Below are 20,201 nucleotides of genomic sequence, written 5' to 3'. Positions count from 1 at the left end.
TTTGCCCGCGCCCCGCCTACAGCGCGGAAAGTCCCTCTCGAGGCCCCGTCGTCCTCCGAGCATTCCGATTGGTGGAGATGACCATGGGACCTGGAAGTTGTCTTTGTCCGGCCAGGGCTGCCCTTCCGGTTCCGTTGGGTCCCCCTTTGGCTCCGGTTCCCTGCCCCTCCCCCTTCCCGGAGCCCCGAGGGGCCGGAGCTCCTGGCTGTGCCGGATCCTGACGGCGACCTTCCCCCGGGTCTGTAAGTTCGACGCGGCCGGAGCACCGGGCTGGGATACGGGATCTCTCAAAATGGAACCCCTTGGGGCCCTGGATCGGCCGGGACCTGCACTAAAAAGAGGGCCAAGAGACTAGCCTAGGCCCTAGGGGACTTAATTAAGCCCTTAGTCCGGCCCACGTTGCCTCCCTCCCCATTCCTTGCTTCTGGAGTGGAGAGCCCGAACATACCCTAGGGACCGCATCCTGGCACCCCAACCGAGGGCCCAACATTTGACCCCGATGCTGGATCTTGACGTCTTGTTGAAAGTGCCAGAGTTGAGGCCCGGGAAAACGATCTGCGGGAGCCTGCCTAAGGCAAGGCCTTTAGCGCCAACCCATGAGAATACGAGTTACTCTTTCAATGGGAATTCCCCAGTTCAGCCAGTGGCCAGAACACTTTGTACATTGTTGGCATTATGCCAGGCGCTGGGGATTCGTTAAATGTCGTTAAAATTTTCAGGGTCTAGTGTGTGAGCCATATATAAACAAGTGCATTTCAGAGAGAGAGGGAAAGAAAGAAGGATAGATAGGTTGCTTTATATGTACGAACTGTTCAAGGAGCAGAGCTAGGAAGACTTTAGAAGAGAAATCTGAATTACACTTCTTGGCGAGGATAAAGTGTGGAAGAGGCTTTCAATTAGAACGAACAGTTGGTGTGCTACTAAATAATGACTGAGTGTAATGTGTGAAAGAGTAAATCGGGGTGGGGCTGGAGGAGCTTCTGTGCATAAGATGGAGTTTGAGGAAAGTAGACTGGGGCCAGACAGTGAAAGGTTTAATTCTAATGACAGTTTTTTGATGAGTCTGATTTTCATTGCAAAAAGTCATTTTTTTTCTATAATAAGTCTATAAGGAAGAAATTCCTATTAACTGAATCTGGACTTTTTAAAGATAATGGTTAAGTACTTATTGTAATTACGTTTAAAGGGGGTAATAGGATAAGTTTGGGGAGTGGCAGTAAATTCCTGAATTACAGTTATGACAGTAATATTGGTTGCTTGACATAACAGTGTCAAGACTCCATAGGTAATTTATGTTGAGGGAGCAAAAGGTATCAAATCTAATCTCATTCATATACTTTAGGCCTTTGAAGAATATGATACCATAATCAGAAACAGAATGATAAGATTAGTGTAGATTACAAATTCACTTTTTGTACACGTTGAAATCTAATGGGATAGCCACACAGAACTCGCCCAGCATAGAGTTGGAAGTGTACATCTGGAGATCAGCCAAAACATAGTAGCATATAGGTGGAAGCTATAGGAAGAGCTGGCATCAAAAAGGGAGTGTTGAGGAAGAAGGACATTTTGACAGGGGAAGGTAGTGGATGCATTTTATGAAGCTGAAAAAGAACTGTAACTAGTAGTAGTTGGTACAGTAGCGGAAACAGAGGGTTCTAGCAACCAAGAAGACCCAGTTATCAAGAGAATTGAAGACTCCACTGGATTAATTCATGCAAAAGCACCTGAGGGATAAGAAGGGGAAAAAGTGATTAATTTCATTATTAAGAGATCATTAGTGGCCTTTTAAAGTCAATTTTAGGCTGGGCATGGTGCCACATGCTTGTAATCACAGCACCTTTGGAGATTGAGGCAGGATCACAAGTTCAAGCCTTAGCATCTTAGCAAAACCCTATCTCAAATTAAAAATAAAAATGATATATGGAGAATTGGTTAAGTGAGTATCAGAAAAGAATGCATATGAAGGATTTCACAATAAAAACTAACAGGTTTTGTCTATTTACTTAACACATGCTTGTAGATCACATACAACATTTGAAGCTTTTTTTAAAAATTAACTGATTTAGCCAGATGTGGTGGCTCTCACCTGTAATCCCAGCAGCTCAGGAGGCTGAGGCAGTAGGATTATGAGCTCAAAGACAGCCTCAGCAATTCAGTGAAACCCTGTCTCAAAATAAAATATAAAAAATGCCTGGGATGTGGCTTGGTGGTTAAGCACCTCTGGGTTCAATCCCTAGTGCCCCTGGCCCTGCAAATTAACTGATTTAATTCTCCATAACCACAGTATAAAGTAATTTACTATTGGTAGACAGGAAAACTGAAGCAGAATTGATAAGTAACTTGCACAAAGTCACATAGTTATAGTTGAGCAGGGTTTTACTTGTAGAAAATATGGCTCAAGAGTCTATGTTTTGCCTCCACTACTTTGCAGAGACAATATTTTTGGAGGCAAAGGAGTAAGTATGAAAATTTTAAGAAAAGATAGGCTTATTCTTAAAAAAAAATGGAGAGGCTTGGAAGGAGACACAATTTGAAAAGGTAAGTAATGAATTTATGTTTGTGATATATTTCTTATTTTTTTCCTCTCTTCTATGCCAACTTAGGTCTATTTCTTCCACTTTTATGCTTTCATTTATCACTTGCCATGAATCCAAATCCACCTAGCTAATAAATCTTTACCATGATGTTATGTAGGCTTTTCTGACTCACTATTTTTAATACCAGATTCATCCCCTTTAGTATTCTCTAGCTCACTGAATGACAGCCAAAGATATTTAGTCACTCAAATCAAATAGCTTGGAGTCATCTTGACTTTCTTATTTCCTTTCTTCTCCACTTTGGTAACCAAGATTGTCTTTTTTTTTTTTTTTTTAATTGCATTATTGAGTATTGAACTCAGGGGCCCTCTTTACCACCGATCCATATCCCAGACCCCCCACCCTTTTGTTTTGAAACAGGGTCTCACCAAGTGGTTGAGGATGGATTCAAACTTACCATTTTGCCTTAATTTCTCCAGTTGCTGAGATTATAGGTATGAGCCACCCCTGGCAAGATTATTAGTTCTTTGAAACATCTCTTAAATCTATTTTCTCTCCATCCACATTATCATTTCTATTCAGGCCTTCATCTTTTCTGCCTTAATCTGTTAGAGTAACATCATATGAAAGGTTTCCTTGCCTGTGCAGTCATGTTCTGTAAGGCATCTCCATAATTTTTTTCTTAATTGGCTGAGTTTGATATAGTGTAACAGTGTGGGCAACATGCATTTTAAGTAATAGAGAAATAGCCTAGAGCAGGCACTTTTGAGTAGCTTAAATTGAGGTAAAGGTTACTGATGAGGATGTGGGTTTAGGAATTCTTAACATAAAGAGGATAATAAAACACTGAGAAACAATACAGGCTTTCTGAGTAAGTCTTGAAAAAGCATTGCAAAAATCCAAGACTGAGCTTTGAAGGATATACTTCCTTCACTTAATTTAGTGAATCCTCAAGGAAAGACTAGCAAAACAATGGTAAAAAAACTTTTGAGGTTGGGGTGGGGGGATAGAGCTCAGTTGGCAGAGCGCTTGTCTAGCAAGCACAAAGCCCTGGGCTCAAAACCCAGCACCACAAGAAAAAAGAAACCTGAGGTAAGTAGGTAAGAAACTGGTTTACTTCTGTACATTAGTTTAAGAAAAGTGAACTAGGGCTAAGGATACAGCTCAGTGGTATAATGCATGTAGCTTGTGCAAGGCCCTGGGTTCTAATCCCATCACCACAAAAAATAGGGCTGGGGCTATAGCTCAGTGGCAGAGCACTTGCCTAGCATGTGTGAGGTACTGGGTTCCATTCTCAGCACCATATAAAAATAAAACAAAATAAAGGCATTCTGTCCATTTACAACTATAAAAAATGAAATAATATAAATAAAAAGAATGAGCTAGCTCTATATTTGTCCACCCAATTAGCTCTCAAAAAGAATAGATGAAAAAAGCAAGTTGCAAAACAATTTATGTATAAGAAACATGTTCATGTTTTCTGTGGTAGCCATGTATTAATATTGTTTATAAAATAGGGACAATGAGCATCAGGAAAGACCAAGTATTGAGTGTTAGGCACCTGGGAAAAGGAATTTTATCAACAATGATTAAAATTTTTCTGGAAAGGATATATTTCTATATATATTTAATATATTTGAAAGTCAAAACAAGGGCTGGGGATATAGCTCCATTGGTAGAGTGTTTGCTTTGCATGCACAAGTTCCTGGGTTCAATTCCCAGCACTTCCCCCACCCCGAAAAAAAAAAAAGTCCAAACAAGACAAAGGAGTGAGAACTTAAGAGAATGTAGCTTCATGAAAGTCACTCAAAAGAAGAAAAGTACTGAGGTTTACAGATAGGAAGGCTGCAGCATAATACAGTCTATTTGAGAAAATGGCATATTATGTTAGTGAGAAACAAGACTACCAGGTCACTGTTAGTGCTGAATTGAAGGATAAGGGCCCTCTGTGAGGTAAATAAGGAAACAGACTAGCATGGTTTTAGGAGTTTATTATCCAGAAAGAAAAGTTTCTCTTAGAAGCAGTTATTATGGGAATTTGAGATAAGAAACTTAGGTACTTTCTCACTGCTTGGCCACCCTAGGCTATTCATTAGCCCTTTTTGATTATTCCTGTTTGAACAAAGGGAAAATTTTAATTCTGTTCTAAAATATTAATAGAAGGACTGTGTAAATATAAGCAAAGAAAATGTAATCTTAAGTGAGAATATCTCTATTTACATTGATGTTAAAGAAATGGTTATCAGCAGTATTTAAATTTTTTAAATATTGTTTAGTTGTCAATGGATCTTTATTTTATTTGTTTATATGTGTTGCTGAGAATCTAACCCAGTGCCTCACACATTCTAGGCAAGCGCTCTACCACTGAGCTACAACCCCAGCCCAGTATTTAGACTTAATCTCAGTAACCTGGGCAGTAGATGGTAAGGAGGCCTGACCTGTAGCAATGACATTAAGAACAAGTAAGAGAATTTGGGAATCATTGTAAGGAAAGAATCAACAGAATGTGGTGCCCATGTCTCCATTCTACCTGATGACTTCTTTGCTTTCTTTCAGTTACAAGGAGCCGTACTATAATCCAGAATTGTATAAGTGATTTTTATGAATATTATGAATAATTACTACTATACTTAGAAGTTACTTACAGGTGGGGATTCTGAAATCAAATATATTCATGTTTGTTTTGTTTTATTTGCAAATGGTATTAAGTTTCAATCAACAAATGTAAATATATAAAAGATGGAAAACTAATAATAAAGTTAGATGGGAAAGGAAGGTATAACAAGGCAAAAGACATTAAATGCAATCAGGAATATAACCAATGCTGAAATGATTTATACCATTAAAATTTTTTATACTTGATGCAAATTTGGCTTTAAGTGGTAGTTTTTGTTTCTGAACATAAGCTTTGTATTAAAGCATTAATAAAACATACATATATTAATAAAATATACAAATCTTAAGTATACAGCTCAATAGATTTTCTTGGCCTACTCTTGAGGAGAGAAATCTGAACTATTATACAGTTAAAATATAATCCTTTAGGCAAAACTGCATCTAGCTTAGTTTCATATATGGAATTTGGCATAAATGCAGCTTGGGCACACGGTTTAGCTCCAACACGTAACACTTCCTACTTATTTCAGCAAGTTGTTTTGGATAATAATGATACCTGGCTATAGAGATTTTTAGGATTAAACAAGTCAATTTAGGTAAAACATTTAGAATTACACTTGGCTTATAACAAGGATGCAGAAAAGGTTAGGTATTATTATTTCTCTTATTTAAAAAATTAAGGGGCTAGGGTTGTGGCTCAAGTGGTAGGGTGCTTGCCTAGCATGTGTGAGGCACTGGGTTCGATTCTCAGCACCACATAAAAATAAATAAATAAATAAAGATACTATGTCCACCTAAAACTAAAAAACGAATATTTTTTAAAAATAAAAAATTAAGCTAGTTTATTAGAAATTTAATAATTTTTATATTACATATTTTGTGGCCATGTCTGTATAGGTGATCCTAGGGATCAATAGAACCTTGGACATATACTAAGCAAGCACTTTAACAATGAGCTACACTCCAGCCCTTTAATACCTATTTTGTTTTTTGTTTTTTTCCTTATTACCTATTTTTAAAACATCAAAACAAAGTGTTTAAATTTTGGTTTTATGTGGCCAAAACTATTTTGGGAATCAAACCCCTGAAAAATGTTTTACCCCAAGTACTCAAAAGAATATCATGATACTAAAGAGCATTCCTTTCATCGCTCAATAATAATTCCTTAGGGAACATTACGAGTGCATTATTCTGCTGATCTTTGTTTAATAAACTGTGTGAAGCATAACCAACAGTTGGTCCTTTCCATCAAATAACTAACAATCTACTGAAAAGAGAACTCATGCCAGGAAACAATTAAAGGATATACTATATGGTCTGGAAATAAGAGTTTGAAGGAGACAATGCAGCAAAATGACAGGTATTTCCTAAATTTCCTAAAAAGAGTAACTTTCCCTCACATTCTTGGACTATAGCAGATTGATTAAAGCAAGCACTTTTCTAAGATATCTGTTTGGCTACTAATGGTAAGTTTCTTGAGAACTGATGAATAAAAAGTAAATGAAATTGTATTACCATTCCTCATGTTTAGAGTATCAAGGAATAATTACCCCTCTAAAACTGTGAGTGCTATCACACTGTAGTTGGAAACAATGAGTAGAAAAATACTGACTTGAGGGTATCATGATCAGCTATAATACAGTCATGACCAGGTGAACTCTTAAAATTAGAATCCCATTTTTGTTTAGCCACTTAACTTTTTTATAATTTCTGGTTGTTATCAACTGCAACATTCACCATGTCAGTTTGACAGTGGACATTTTAAGCTACTGCAATTGCTAAAACTGACCAATGATAAAGAGTTTGCTGCTTGTATCTTCTAGTTTCCTCTATATTTAATACTGCCTTTCCTTAGATACATTTGCTTCTCTACATCCCTTCTTTCTCAGTGAAGCTTTTAATACTTATTGTGATCATTTGTTATCCATATATTCAGAATGCTATACAGAGGGAAAGCATATACTTTATTAATCAACTGTGCCATACCAGTTCCCATTTTTCATATACATTCAGTTGACCTACCTGGTATATAATCTACACATTTATGGTTTTCATTCTCTATATCCAGTGAGTTTTCAAGTTCTCTAAGTGATCTTTTGTTACTTGCTCATCATTCCCATTTTTATTCCTTTGTAAGCCCTCGTGGATTCAGATTTGTAATGTCTGTGCATGCAATAAGATGGTCTTCATAACAGTTCTTCCTTCTTAATACTTTCAGATTAACCCTATAGGTTCAGCCAATACAAATTGTCACCTGCTGTGTGTTTAATGAAGTATTTTAGGGTTTTGATAGAAATACTTTGCTAAGGGCTCTAGAGACAACTCTTTTACTCTAAAGGATCAGGGAAGGGCCTCTCAGAGGAAATAAAAACTGGCTAGAAGTTAGTGTTCTATACTAAGGAAACATGTGATAAGATGTGGAGTCAATAGAATAATGACCTTTCATACCAGGTTCTGAGGAATAGGAACAAAACCTGGACTCTGTTATCATGAACTGATATTCTGTGAGCCTCTGAAAATCAGTGTTATTGAACTTAAAATGTCAGAGATTGGCCTTAGGTTTAGATAAGGCCAGGAAAACTAGTTGTCTCATTTAACTGAACTAAAAGACTGGCGAATACAAAAAATTCAAGGTGAATTTTCAGATGTATTGAGATTGTAGAACTTTAAGATATGAAAAGAGACTGTCAGTTTATTATCTTTACAATGACTACTAGACCATTATTTTCATCTTTTCCCTTTAGAGAGACACGTGGGAAGCCAAGTTTTGAGAAAATCTGGAGTGTGGAAATTGAACATGGAGACTATCCAAAAGAACTGCTATGTCAACAGACCAATATGCATAGTGTTTTGTTGTTGTTGTTGTTGTTGTTTTGTTTTTAAAAAACAGTGCAGAGGCTCAGAGAGCCAGGGCCTCATGCATGCTAGGCAAGTCCTCTACCACTGAGCTACATCCCCCAGCCCTGTGCAAAGGGTTTTGGCAAAGATACTTTCTCTGTGGTTGAAAAGGTTATGCCTATGTTTGCCTTAATTATTATTAGGTTTAGTTAACAAGCTTATTCAAGAGGTTAGTCTTCTTGCAAGAAACAACAAGAAGTCACTGAAGGATTTCATGCAGGGTGGGATATAATCATGTGTTTAAAAGATGGCATGTGATGTATAAGAGGGAATAGAAACTGGAAGCCAATAGAAATACTTATGAATCGGATTTAGTAGTCCATGTGAAAGTACTGATGGGTAAATAGGGAAAAAGAGGAAAGAACAGAATCTAGAAGGGGTTGATTAGATCTATATTACTCCTACTAATGTTCCTACCACGTGACTTTTCTGTATCAAGTATTTTCTTTATATATCAAGGATTTTGTTTGTTTGGAAGGTACCAGGGATTGAATCCCCAAAGGTCACATCCCTGACCTTTTTTTATTCTGAGGCAGAATCTCACCGAATTGCTTAAGCTTCACTAAGTTGCTGAGACTGCCTTGAACTTGTGATCCTCCTGCCTTAGCCTCCTGAGTAAGGGGAATTTCAGATTAACCCTATAGGTTCAGCCAATACAAATTGTACGGCATGTACCAAGGTGCCGAACTCAAAAAATGTTCTTAAAACAGAGTTTAGATTTATCCACAATGCACAGAATAAAGAAATATGTTTGAATACTTGCCAAACATTGTCCCTCTACATCTGTAACTTTTTTATTTTATCACAGAATTACTCATATGATTCACAGTGGAAAAACAAAACAGAAATGAAAATAAAACGAATTCACATTGATCTAGACAGGAAAGGGACTGTCCAGGAATACATGTGGCAAATAATGTTGTTGTGGTTCTTTAAAATACAAAGCAAAGGAAGAGTATTTTGATTTAGGAGACACAGGTCCACAGTTTCATACAAAAGAAACTAATCACTTCATCTTTACTTTGGTTGGGATGTTTTAGTTTGCTTTTGAAACCTGACTGAATTCTCATTTGAGAAGTGAATAAATATTCTTAGCATTATCCAATATAATATATATTCTTATATTAAGTGTCTAAAAAGTTGAGTGAATGCCCAGCTATTTACACTTATATATGTCTACTCTTTAGGTGCAATTGACCCTTGATATTGGTAAGGAGCAATTTTTAATAGCCATCAAAAGCTTCCTCTTTAAAAGAAAATTTCATATGCATACATACAAAGCATGACAACAAATTTGGTTTTGAACGGTAAATCCAGTTTTCTTAATTGTTTAAATTTCCTTAAATTCAACCTTTTTACATTTTTGTTCTTTAGGTCTGCCAAAATGTCTGAAAGATCAGATCTCCTTCACTTCAAGTTTGAAAATTATGGAGATTCAATGTTACAAAAAATGAACAAATTAAGAGAAGAGAATAAATTTTGTGATGTTACAGTTCTCATAGATGATATTGAGGTACAGGGGCATAAAATTGTGTTTGCTGCAGGTTCCCCCTTCCTAAGAGACCAGTTTTTACTGAATGATTCCAGAGAGGTGAAAATCTCAATATTACAGAGTTCTGAAGTGGGGAGACAATTGCTCTTATCCTGTTATAGTGGTGTTCTGGAATTCCCTGAGATGGAACTGGTAAATTACTTGACTGCTGCGAGTTTTCTTCAGATGAGCCACATTGTAGAACGATGCACACAGGCCCTGTGGAAGTTTATAAAGCCAAAACAACCAATGGATAGTAAAGAGGGATGTGAACCACAGAGTGCTTCTCCCCAGTCAAAAGAACAGCAGGGAGATGCCAGAGGCTCCCCAAAGCAGGACTCACCTTGTATTCATCCATCTGAAGACAGTATGGATATGGAGGACAGTGATATTCAGATTGTTAAGGTAGAATCTATTGGGGATGTATCTGAGGTTAGAAGTAAGAAAGATCAGAACCAGTTTATTTCTTCTGAACCCACTGCTTTACACTCATCAGAGCCCCAGCACTCCCTGATAAATTCAACTGTGGAAAACAGAGTAAGTGAAATAGAACAAAACCATCTCCACAATTATGCCCTTTCTTATACAGGCAGTGATAACATCATCATGACCTCAAAAGATGTTTTTGGGCCTAATATTCGAGGTGTAGACAAAGGCTTACAGTGGCATCACCAGTGCCCAAAGTGTACCAGGGTGTTTCGTCACCTGGAGAACTACGCCAACCATTTAAAAATGCACAAACTCTTTATGTGTCTACTCTGCGGCAAGACTTTTACTCAGAAAGGCAATCTTCATCGACACATGCGCGTACATGCCGGAATTAAACCTTTCCAGTGTAAAATCTGTGGGAAAACCTTTTCTCAGAAGTGTTCCTTACAGGATCATCTTAACCTTCACAGTGGAGATAAGCCCCATAAGTGTAACTATTGTGACATGGTTTTTGCACATAAGCCAGTTTTGAGGAAACACCTTAAGCAGCTGCATGGCAAAAACAGCTTTGATAATGCCAATGAGAGAAATGTGCAAGACCTCACAGTGGATTTTGATTCTTTTGCATGTACGACAGTCACAGACTCTAAAGGGTGTCAGCCACAGCCTGACGCAACACAGGTCCTGGATGCAGGTAAACTGGCCCAAGCTGTCCTGAACTTAAGGAGTGATAGTACTTGTGTGAATTGAGTAGGGACTTAATGCTCACAACTAGCAGTGACTGAGAATGTGACAATAGTCTTGAGTATTTTTAGGAGTGGTTTTGCTAGTTTGACTTTTCTGAAGCCTCTGTGCAGGTGGTATGGGGTGAGTTAAAGCACTAATAGACCAGGCAACTTACCACTTGGAGTGGATTTGCCTTCCTTCTGATCTCTCCCATTTTATGTTTTATTTATCCTGTGATGTCTGTTTTCCTTTCCCAAGGAATACTTCCATTTGTCTACCTAATGTTGTCTTAGACTTACACTGTTTTAGGCTTTTACCAGGCAGTCTGAAGGTCACCAACAAATTAACAATATCATCCCACTCTCCACTAATAGATGCTAGGCTAAGAGAAGTGAATAGTTTTGGGTTTTGGCAAAAAATAGGTTGAGATATATGATAATACTGCTGTTGATCTGAATGTGATAGAACCGTCTGATTGCCTATTGATAATTCATCTATGTCTGATAAATTAATGAGTCTGCATCCTACCATCTGTACTTGCCTTGCAGCTGGCTATCAAAAAGTACGTTGGTTGGTCTATGCCCTTTTTAACACTATTGAAGCCCAACTTCATCTCATTGTTCACACAAACCAGAGTACAAACTTTTCAGCCACATCTGGAGACAGAGATCACCATGAGGAGTATAATTAACAAAGGACAAAAATACAATTAATACAACAGTACTCACATGGAATGTCTTCCAAGTAGCATATCCCATCACTAAAGCATAGCTTAGTGATGCTTTTGAAATCATGATTGTTTCAGGCACACTTTAAATGTGCAAAAGAATAATGGTTTCTCTACAAGGGGGCTGTTGAGGAGTCTCTGAACTTTACATCAGAGTTCAGCCATCAGAAAGGTGAGTCTGGCTATAGAGTTTTGTCCAGTTAACTACAAGTATCTTAATTCTTCCCTCATGTATCTTAATTTCTAAAATATATATATAAAAAAAAAGTTAAGTGGGACATAGGAACAATCTGTGCTTTTGGAACAATTTTGCATTCAGATACTCCTCTTAAAGGGACCCCATCCCACTTTCCCACTTTCAATAGATTGATAATACAAAGTTGCTCTTCTAGTATGGAAAAACAAAACAACTGTTTCTTCCAAAGCACATTTCAGGCATAGAATTTTCAGTTTTATTTAAGACCCTGAGTTAGAATTAGCAATAGGACTGTTGAGAGTACTTAGAGAATCCTAAGAAATCATTTATTCCATCTCTTTCATTTTAAGTTGGGACATCCAAAGCTCAAGAGCTTTCCTGGCCAAGACTGGCCAAAATCGATAAGTGACTAAATATAAATTAATATCTCCTTCCTTGTTCCCATTATACCTTGATTTAAAGAGATTTAGTACACAATGGAGAATAATGCATTAGCAAAAAGCTCCCATTTTGTTTCACCTCTGTGTTTACTTGTTGGCTTTCTGAGACAGCCTGGATTTTGCCAACAAAATATCACCAAGGGACTTATTTATGTTATTATTTTTTTAGATTTATCTTATTTTTATTTTTTGTGGTGCTGGGGATCAAACCCAGAGCATCTCGTGCATGCTTGGCAAGCACTCTGCCACTGAGCTATATCACTAGCCCATTAATTATTTTTTAGTTTGATAAGTATTACATTCTCCTCAAGCAAGTGACTGATATATTAAGTATTGGTTAGAGAGGGAAAAGGCAAGTAAGAATAATGTGAGAAGGCTCCCAATGTGAAATTGATTTTTCTGGAAAACTGTTTATTTCATTTTCTTCAGGACTTTGTTTTTATTTTTGGGCAATGAGAACACATACAAAGATAATCCAAAAAAAAAGGCTAATTCATATAGTCTGATGGGTCATAATTTGAAATGTTTACATGTGAGTCAAATTTGAAGTATAATTTCTTTTGTTTAAAAATTTGAGAATACAGTTGAGTGATAAGATCACGAGGTACCTTATATGCCCAGCATCACTCATTATTATAGTCTAATGTTGCTTTCTAGCATTCTGATTTGTATATGATCCAAAGACTATAAATTCTATGCAACAGTAAGACTAGAGTATCAACCAGTATTGGGTTTTTTCTGAATATCATTTCTTCACAGGAAAATTTCAAGTTGGAATGCTTCCTTTGGTCATATGCATTTCCTGTTTTTGTTACTATTTTTGAAGACTGAAAGGCAGGGGTTCAAATATGATTGGTCTCTGGTTGGAGACTATTTCTGAATTAGTTCAGTCACTTGAGAAACTTTTTTTTTTTTTTTTTTTTTTGCTGGGGATTGTGCATGCTGAGCACATGCTCTACCACTGAACTACACCTTCAGCCTCAAGAAACATTTATTAAGCACCTACTGTTGCCAGGTACTATATAGATACTGAGGATATGAAGGTAAGATTTGATATGGTCCCTGCCCTAATGGACCTTATAATCTTATGTGGTCTCAATTTGATTTTCTACTTAGAATAATAAAACTGCCTTGTTTTCTTTGGTCACTTAAAGCATTTTTTCTGATTTTCTCTTGGTAAAACTTTTAATTCTCACTTTTTGCAAGTGCAAACCACTGAAGTATCTGCAGTCTCCTCCATTCTTGGTTGGAGAGGTGTTTTGTTTCTGTGAGACATTTTCTAATTTTGGTGAGACTTGCCTTTTCTCCTTCTTAGCTTATACATGTTTCTTAGATTATGTTGCAGAGAGGTCAAGTTTCTGATATAAAGTAAATTTTATACAGGAAGATGACTTTCAAACATAGTCATGTTCCCATAGAGAATAATTTTAAAATCTTTGTCTTTCAGCATTTGTATTTTATCCATCCCCAGCATAATTAAGAAGGAGAAAGGACTCTTTTCCAGTTTGGTTTTTAAAAATGGCTGTGTCTCAGTTATTTATTTATTATTTAATTTTAAAGACAAACTCCAAATTGAAGTGGTAAATCAGATGTGGTTTTAATTTGTTTTAGTTTCTTCATTGGGTCTATGATGGAAGGTGACCAGTGTCACCACTTCTAAAATCTTGTCCTAAACAAACCACACATTTTATATCAGCTCATGACTAGCTGTTCTAAATCTGTTGTATGTTAGACATACTATGAACTACCTCTTCACTTATTATGGGGAAGTTTCCTTAATAAAAGTGCGACAATTAAAACTCTGGTGTCAATGGTTTACTTTCTTTTCTCTCCCCTCCTGCTTTTTCGGTTGCTTGAATATGAATCCAGTATACTTATTCTTTAAAGCACATTAATCAAATATGCTGAGTATACTTTCAGAAGGAAATATGAGTTAACCAAAATTTGTTATTACTGGAATCGGCTATTTCCATGAGAATTGGCTGAGAGGTAAAGCAGCTGTTTTAAAAACTGGTTCAGACATTTTATGCCTACTAAGTAAGTACTAAACTTTAGGAAAGCAAAATCATTAAGTACTATCTTAAATACCTCCTGTATGGGACACAAATATCAAAACAGGTATGATAAATGCAGTATTGATGACAGACAAATGAATCATAGGGGTGGGAACCAATTAGGAAAAGTGGAAAGAAATGCTTTGCATGGTTAAAGCCGCTGCTTCTATCCCCAGTTCTTTTGGGGCTGGGATGTAGCTAGATGGTCCTGCCTTTCAGGAGCGAGGCTCTGGATTTGATCCAGCACAGCAAAAAAAGAAAAAGATAACAGACCAAAGAGGTGGGCACTGGGGAGTGGACTTGAAACTTATCTTGCTATCTTCAGACTTTGGGCCCAGATCGTGATGGCACTAGTTAGGCAATTTTGAATACAGATCCCTCAAGGTAGTTTCTCCTTTCCTCTGCCACTTTTCAAGAAGTAAATGGCCTCGTAAAGGAAAACCCCGCCCCGTAATAATCCGCAAGGACCCTCCACAGGTTTCGGCGTTGGGTACTTGAACGCAAGTGCCGTGACCCAACTTCACACTCGTCTCCTACATGGATGTTGGGGAGGACTCACGAAGGGGAATGTCTCGCGTCCCGAAACTGGGAAGAAGAAAGGAGGCTCGCCGGCATTTGGGTGCTTTTCTGTCGTTCCAGGAGGTAGGGGGTCTGAGGAAAAGTCTCAGATGTCCTTCCGGGGCGCCCAGGCGGCTCCCCGAGTGAGCAATAAAGCTGATTGACACCGGATGTGTTTCCTCCTAGGCTAAGTCCTCCTTCCGGCCCGGCCGCCGCTACCGCGGAAGCCTCAACACCGGTTTTCAGGGTTGGTAAGTGAGCGCGCAGGCGATTCGCCAGGTGTCGAGGCCTGAAGAGGAGGAGGAGGGCGGCAGTGCGCGACCCCTGAGAAGCTAATTGGGTGTTGTAGTGCCTCGGCCGATGGGGCCTTGGCCCTGGAAAACTCGGCTTGTGCTGTACGCGGAGCCGGAGGGATCGTCCGGGCCACCGTGATCTAGTGCTAGGTCCACAGTGTTGCCTGACCTCTTCCCCCTCCGTGGTAGCTCCTATACTCACGGAGGAACGTGGAGGAATCAGGCGTCTTCTCCTGGTGCTCTGAGAGCGACTGACCCTGTGGGAGGAGTCACTGTAGTCTCATTTGTTTTAGGTTTAAAGGAGCCTAATCACGAGCTGGAAAAGGGAGCTGGAAACGCGAAAGTAATAACTATGCAGAGGTGTATTTAGGTGTTTTTATCTGAGCGATTATGAAGAATTTAATATCTAAGGAACTAAGAGTATGATTAGTAGAGGGAGATCAAGAAGTAAAAGTGAATTAGGCTTAAATAGCGAAGGATCATGCGTTCTTTTTAAGAACCTAAAGGCCATCCTGGAGTTAAAGGAGAGCAATGGATGACTTATATCAGAAGAGAGATTTATTTTGTTGTTAATTTATGATGATGATGTTAATTCGGGTGGAAATCAGGAGGGTTATACAAGAGATTGTTAATGTTGAGGAAGCCTGGGGGAAAACATTACAATGATCCATGTGAACAGGGCTGAGGAACTGTAGTAGTCGTGGGGAACAGAAGGTCTGTACATAAAAAGTTTCTAATTTGGGATATCTTGCTAAGTGTAGTTTTTTTGTGATCACTTTGCCTATTACTGGATATTAAAAATTGAGTGTTCTTGATCACATGGCACATAAAATTTAGCCAATATGAGAAATGTGTCTTGAGGTCATAGACAAATGCATTATACTTTTCTGGATTTTGAGATGGTGATATAGAGGTTTACTCTTAGCACCCAGAGTACAATTTGGGTTTTTTTTCCATTTCAGCTTTGGGTTTTGGAGAGGAAAGGAATTATTCTTACTATCATAGCGCGATGAAGCGTTCCTTATCCTTATATCAATGTTTGTGTTTTATTCTGCTTAGATTTTGACCATGGCTGCTGAGTCTGATGTTTTGCACTTCCAGTTTGAACAGCAAGGAGATGTGGTCTTGCAGAAAATGAATCTCTTGAGGCAGCAGAATTTATTTTGTGATGTATCAATTTATATTAATGACACTGAGTTCCAGGGGCACAAGGTGATATTGGCTGCTTGTTCCACTTTTATGAGAGATCAGTTTTTACTCACACAATCAAAACATGTTAGAATCACCATTCTGCAAAGTGCAGAAGTTGGCAGAAAATTGTTGCTCTCTTGCTACACTGGAGCACTTGAAGTAAAAAGGAAAGAGCTTTTGAAATATTTGACTGCTGCCAGTTACCTTCAGATGGTTCACATTGTGGAAAAGTGCACAGAAGCTTTGTCAAAGTATCTGGAAATTGATCTATCTATGAAAAACAACAACCAACACGCTGACCTGTGTCACTCTTCTGATCCAGATGTTAAGAATGAAGAAGAAAGTTCTGATAAGGACTGTGAGATAATTGAAATTTCAGAAGATAGCCCTATAAACATAGATTTCCATGTTAAACAAGAGGAAGACAATGTGTTACAGACCACAGTAGAAAGCTTGACATCAGAGAGAAAGGAAATGAAGTCACCAGAGCTATCCCCAATAGATGTGGGTTTTAAAGACAATGAAATTTGTATCCTTCATGTAGAATCTATCAGTACAGCTAGTGGAGAAAATGGGCAGTTTTCACAGCCTTGTACCTCATCAAAAGCAAGCCTGTATTTGTCTGAAACACAGCATTCATTGATTAATTCTACAGTGGAGAGCAGAGTAGCAGAAGTTCCTGAGAATCAAGGTCAGGGTTTATTTTGTGAGAATACTGATGAAAGTCATGGTACAGCAAGTGAGATTCAGAACCTAGAGGAGAGTTATTCACTGAGGCACCAGTGTCCCAGGTGTCCACGAGGGTTTCTTCATGTAGAAAACTACCTGCGCCACCTTAAGATGCATAAACTCTTCTTGTGTTTACAATGTGGGAAAACATTTACACAGAAGAAAAATCTTAACCGGCACATTCGAGGGCATATGGGCATTCGGCCCTTTCAGTGTACTGTGTGTCTGAAGACCTTTACTGCTAAAAGCACGCTTCAGGACCACTTGAACATACACAGTGGGGATAGGCCATACAAGTGCCATTGTTGTGATATGGATTTCAAGCACAAGTCTGCTCTCAAAAAGCATTTAACCTCTGTTCATGGCAGAAGTAGTGGTGAAAAATTACCTAGACCTGATCTTAAAAGGCAAGATCTGCTATAAATGGAATCATGGACTTCCTTTGTAAACTTTGTATCATTCTCATAGGTTTTAGAAATGCAGTATTTGTAATAATTTTATTGTTCCCCATCCCTTCCCCTTTTAGGTCTGCCTCACATGTTATTCTTTCTGAACTTCTAACAGTTCCAAAAAATTGTGAGAGGCCTGAAAAAGTTATGGGACTTGTCTTGTCGTGTATGTTCCATATAAGTCCCAGTGGTACACTTTGAGAAATAGTGTTTTACTTAAATATTTTTTATTCTGATGACCGAGGATCCGACCCGACAGTATTTGCAGATTCTGATTTGTAGTGTCTAGATAATTAATTTAAATGTTAAATCCAACTATATAATAACTTTAAGTATCAGAATAATGAAAGAAAATAAATTTTAAAATGCACTATTATTCATTACTAGTCATTTTTTTTTTAAGAACAGGAATTACTAGGAACATTTTTCCTTTTCTGCTAAACAACACCAAGATATCTATTATTTTAAATTATAAAGGAACACAATTCAGATTCACTTTGGAATAGAATTTCCTTAGAAAATGTTAAATTCCTTAAAGTACTTTCATTTTTATTATCATTATACATATTTTAGAATAATTAATGGGGCTATTGATTTTACTTAATACAGTTAAATCATTATACATATTTTAGAATAATTAATGGGGCTATTGATTTTACTTAATACAGTTAAATCATAATTTTTAGTTTTTGTATCACCACTGCCATTGGAATATAGAACAGTTCCATCACTTCCCTTATCTCCTTCTTGCTGCTCTTTGTGGTCAGTTCTTCCTAGCTCTAAACCCTGGCAGTAGTTCTTCATCACTATAATTTTGTCTTTTCTGGAATGTCAGATAAATGGAATCTTTTGAGATTTTTTTCCACGCAACATAATGCCTTTGAGGTTCATTCATGCACATATCAATTTTCATTCCCTTTTTCCTTTTTAATTGTCAATATATTTTAGTTGTCACTAGATGAGGTTTAAATGTGAATAGCTGCTAGTGTTAATTATTAGTGATGATATTTTCATTTAATGCATTTTTATCTGCTCTTTAAACAAAAATCTTACCCATTCTTAGAGTTTTATTTGATATTTCCAGAAAAGCAAAACCATATAATTACTATAGTAGGAGTAATATTCTGAGTCAGCTCTCTTAATGTCCCTGCCTACATATAATACAAAACTTGTTTTCATTGTCATAACAAAGATCAAAATATATCACAGGGCAAATCACCTCCTCTAAAATGCAGGAACTACTTTTAGTAAAGAAGCCTGACTGGACAAATTTAACATTCAGGCTGTTCTATGCTTTTTCTACTTACCTCAGCTTTATGTAAAATTTCTACTGTAATTAGTTTCTATTGATGTCCTGTATTTTAAAACATAATATACTTTGTACCATTTATAAGAATTTCATGAAGAATCATATTGATTGTTATAAATGTAAAATATTGTTTTTGTGATACTCATGTGGAAAAGATACTCTCCATAGAATCTTACTCTGGGGGAAGACTTTAAAGATTCTAAGTCTCATATTTGATGAGAAAAACTGACTTTATTACCCAGGTCACTAATTAATAACATTGGGCAGGTCACCTGTCCTTTAATGTTCCTTAATTTTATATATAATAATTTTGGTCTTGATAATTTGTAAGATCATTTCCAGGTCTAAAATTGCATATTATATTTAATGCTATTTGAGAACTGAGAAAAGAGGAAAGCAGGAGAGGAGAGTTTTGTGTCTATGAATGTTGCTATATAAATACTCCATTGGATACAGAATTTTTCTAAAGTAGTGTTTTTCTTCCACTGAGTAATATAATACTTCAGCGCTTAATTTTCTTTCCCATTTGAGTAAGTGACCATTTATAGTTGTGAAAGTATTTCCCTTTCAGGAATAGTTGTGTTTGAAATACTTATTTTTCCTTACTAGGATAAAATTTTGAAGGGGGGGCTTAGAATGGGAAGAGAGAGTAAAATAAACTGAATTTTTTTAGGAATTGGCATTTACTATCTTGGATGTTTGAGAAAAATTTGGTTGAAAATGTTTAGGTTTATGTGTGCCTTGTAAGATTGTTGTACAATTTTTTTGTGAGCACTTTGAGATTTTTGCTTTGGGGGAAGGGTGTTTTGTAAAAGTAATGGTTGTTATTTATATTATTTATTCCTGTTAACTAGAACAGTGATCTTAAAACATTCCTAGGAGAGTATGTTTGCATGATGTGTCTTAAAAGTTGCAGGTGAATGGAATCATTTTTAATATGTAGGCATGGCAAAGCAAAGTGTAGAATTTCTTCATTTAAAATATTCACTTTTAGTTGCTTCTGGTTTTGATAAGATAAAATTATTTGTGAACAGCTTTTTTATTTACTGCATTTATAAATATAAAAGACCTTGAAAGGTAGTTGTTACTTTGTTGTAAGAGAAAATCCTTGCTGTTTTTCCTTGATGTAACTAGCTTTTATGTTTACATAAGAAATAATAAAGTGGAGGTGGGAATAGAGAACTTCATGTCTTGCCTATGTCCATGAATTTTAGGTCACAATTTCTTCTATTTAATCATTTACTCTAAAAATACCTATTGAGTTTTTAATTATCTGTACTAGAATCTGTGTGTAAAAACAAAAATCCCTGTACTCATGAAACTTTTATTCTAGTGGAAGGAGACAAACAGTAAACAAGTAGAATTAATGTATGTCAAATTTTGAAAACAGGTTTGAAGATAGAAATAGGAAGTCTAGGGAAAGTGGGTTGGGATTGTTATATGTAGTGATCAGTATACTTTTGAAAAATCAGGTATATTCCCTCGTCTGTGGAATAGAAATAATTGTGTATATAC

The 20,201-nt window shown here is 37.0% G+C and overlaps 2 protein-coding genes across 11 annotated transcripts; both read left to right on the top strand.

Moving 5' to 3' along the window:
* Nucleotides 1-103: 103 nt before the first annotated feature.
* Nucleotides 104-13,902, top strand: Zbtb26 (zinc finger and BTB domain containing 26). Of its 7 annotated transcripts, XM_078048165.1 has the most exons (5): nt 128-242; nt 2,435-2,541; nt 2,961-3,034; nt 5,097-5,187; nt 9,429-13,902. In XM_078048165.1, the coding sequence occupies exon 5, from the start codon at nt 9,439-9,441 to the stop codon at nt 10,762-10,764; it is 1,326 nt and encodes a 441-aa protein (XP_077904291.1). In that variant the 5' UTR covers nt 128-242; nt 2,435-2,541; nt 2,961-3,034; nt 5,097-5,187; nt 9,429-9,438; the 3' UTR covers nt 10,765-13,902. The 7 variants fall into 7 exon arrangements, with proteins under 7 accessions (XP_040142207.1, XP_077904291.1, XP_077904292.1 ...); XM_078048166.1 differs by lacking the exon at nt 2,961-3,034; XM_078048164.1 differs by lacking the exon at nt 2,435-2,541 and having other exon boundaries at nt 139-242.
* Zbtb6 (zinc finger and BTB domain containing 6) lies at nt 153-19,868 on the top strand. Of its 4 annotated transcripts, none has more exons than XM_040286274.2 (3): nt 153-242; nt 14,902-14,966; nt 16,068-19,868. In XM_040286274.2, the coding sequence occupies exon 3, from the start codon at nt 16,077-16,079 to the stop codon at nt 17,349-17,351; it is 1,275 nt and encodes a 424-aa protein (XP_040142208.1). In that variant the 5' UTR covers nt 153-242; nt 14,902-14,966; nt 16,068-16,076; the 3' UTR covers nt 17,352-19,868. The 4 variants fall into 4 exon arrangements, with proteins under 4 accessions (XP_040142208.1, XP_013212065.1, XP_013212064.1 ...); XM_013356611.4 differs by having other exon boundaries at nt 14,902-15,351; XM_013356610.4 differs by lacking the exon at nt 153-242 and having other exon boundaries at nt 14,035-14,966.
* Nucleotides 19,869-20,201: the final 333 nt, after the last annotated feature.

Source organism: Ictidomys tridecemlineatus, chromosome 4 (genome assembly GCF_052094955.1).
Source record: "Ictidomys tridecemlineatus isolate mIctTri1 chromosome 4, mIctTri1.hap1, whole genome shotgun sequence".
In the NCBI taxonomy this organism is placed as follows: Eukaryota; Metazoa; Chordata; class Mammalia; order Rodentia; family Sciuridae; genus Ictidomys; species Ictidomys tridecemlineatus.
This window is presented reverse-complemented; position numbering and strand designations above follow the sequence as displayed.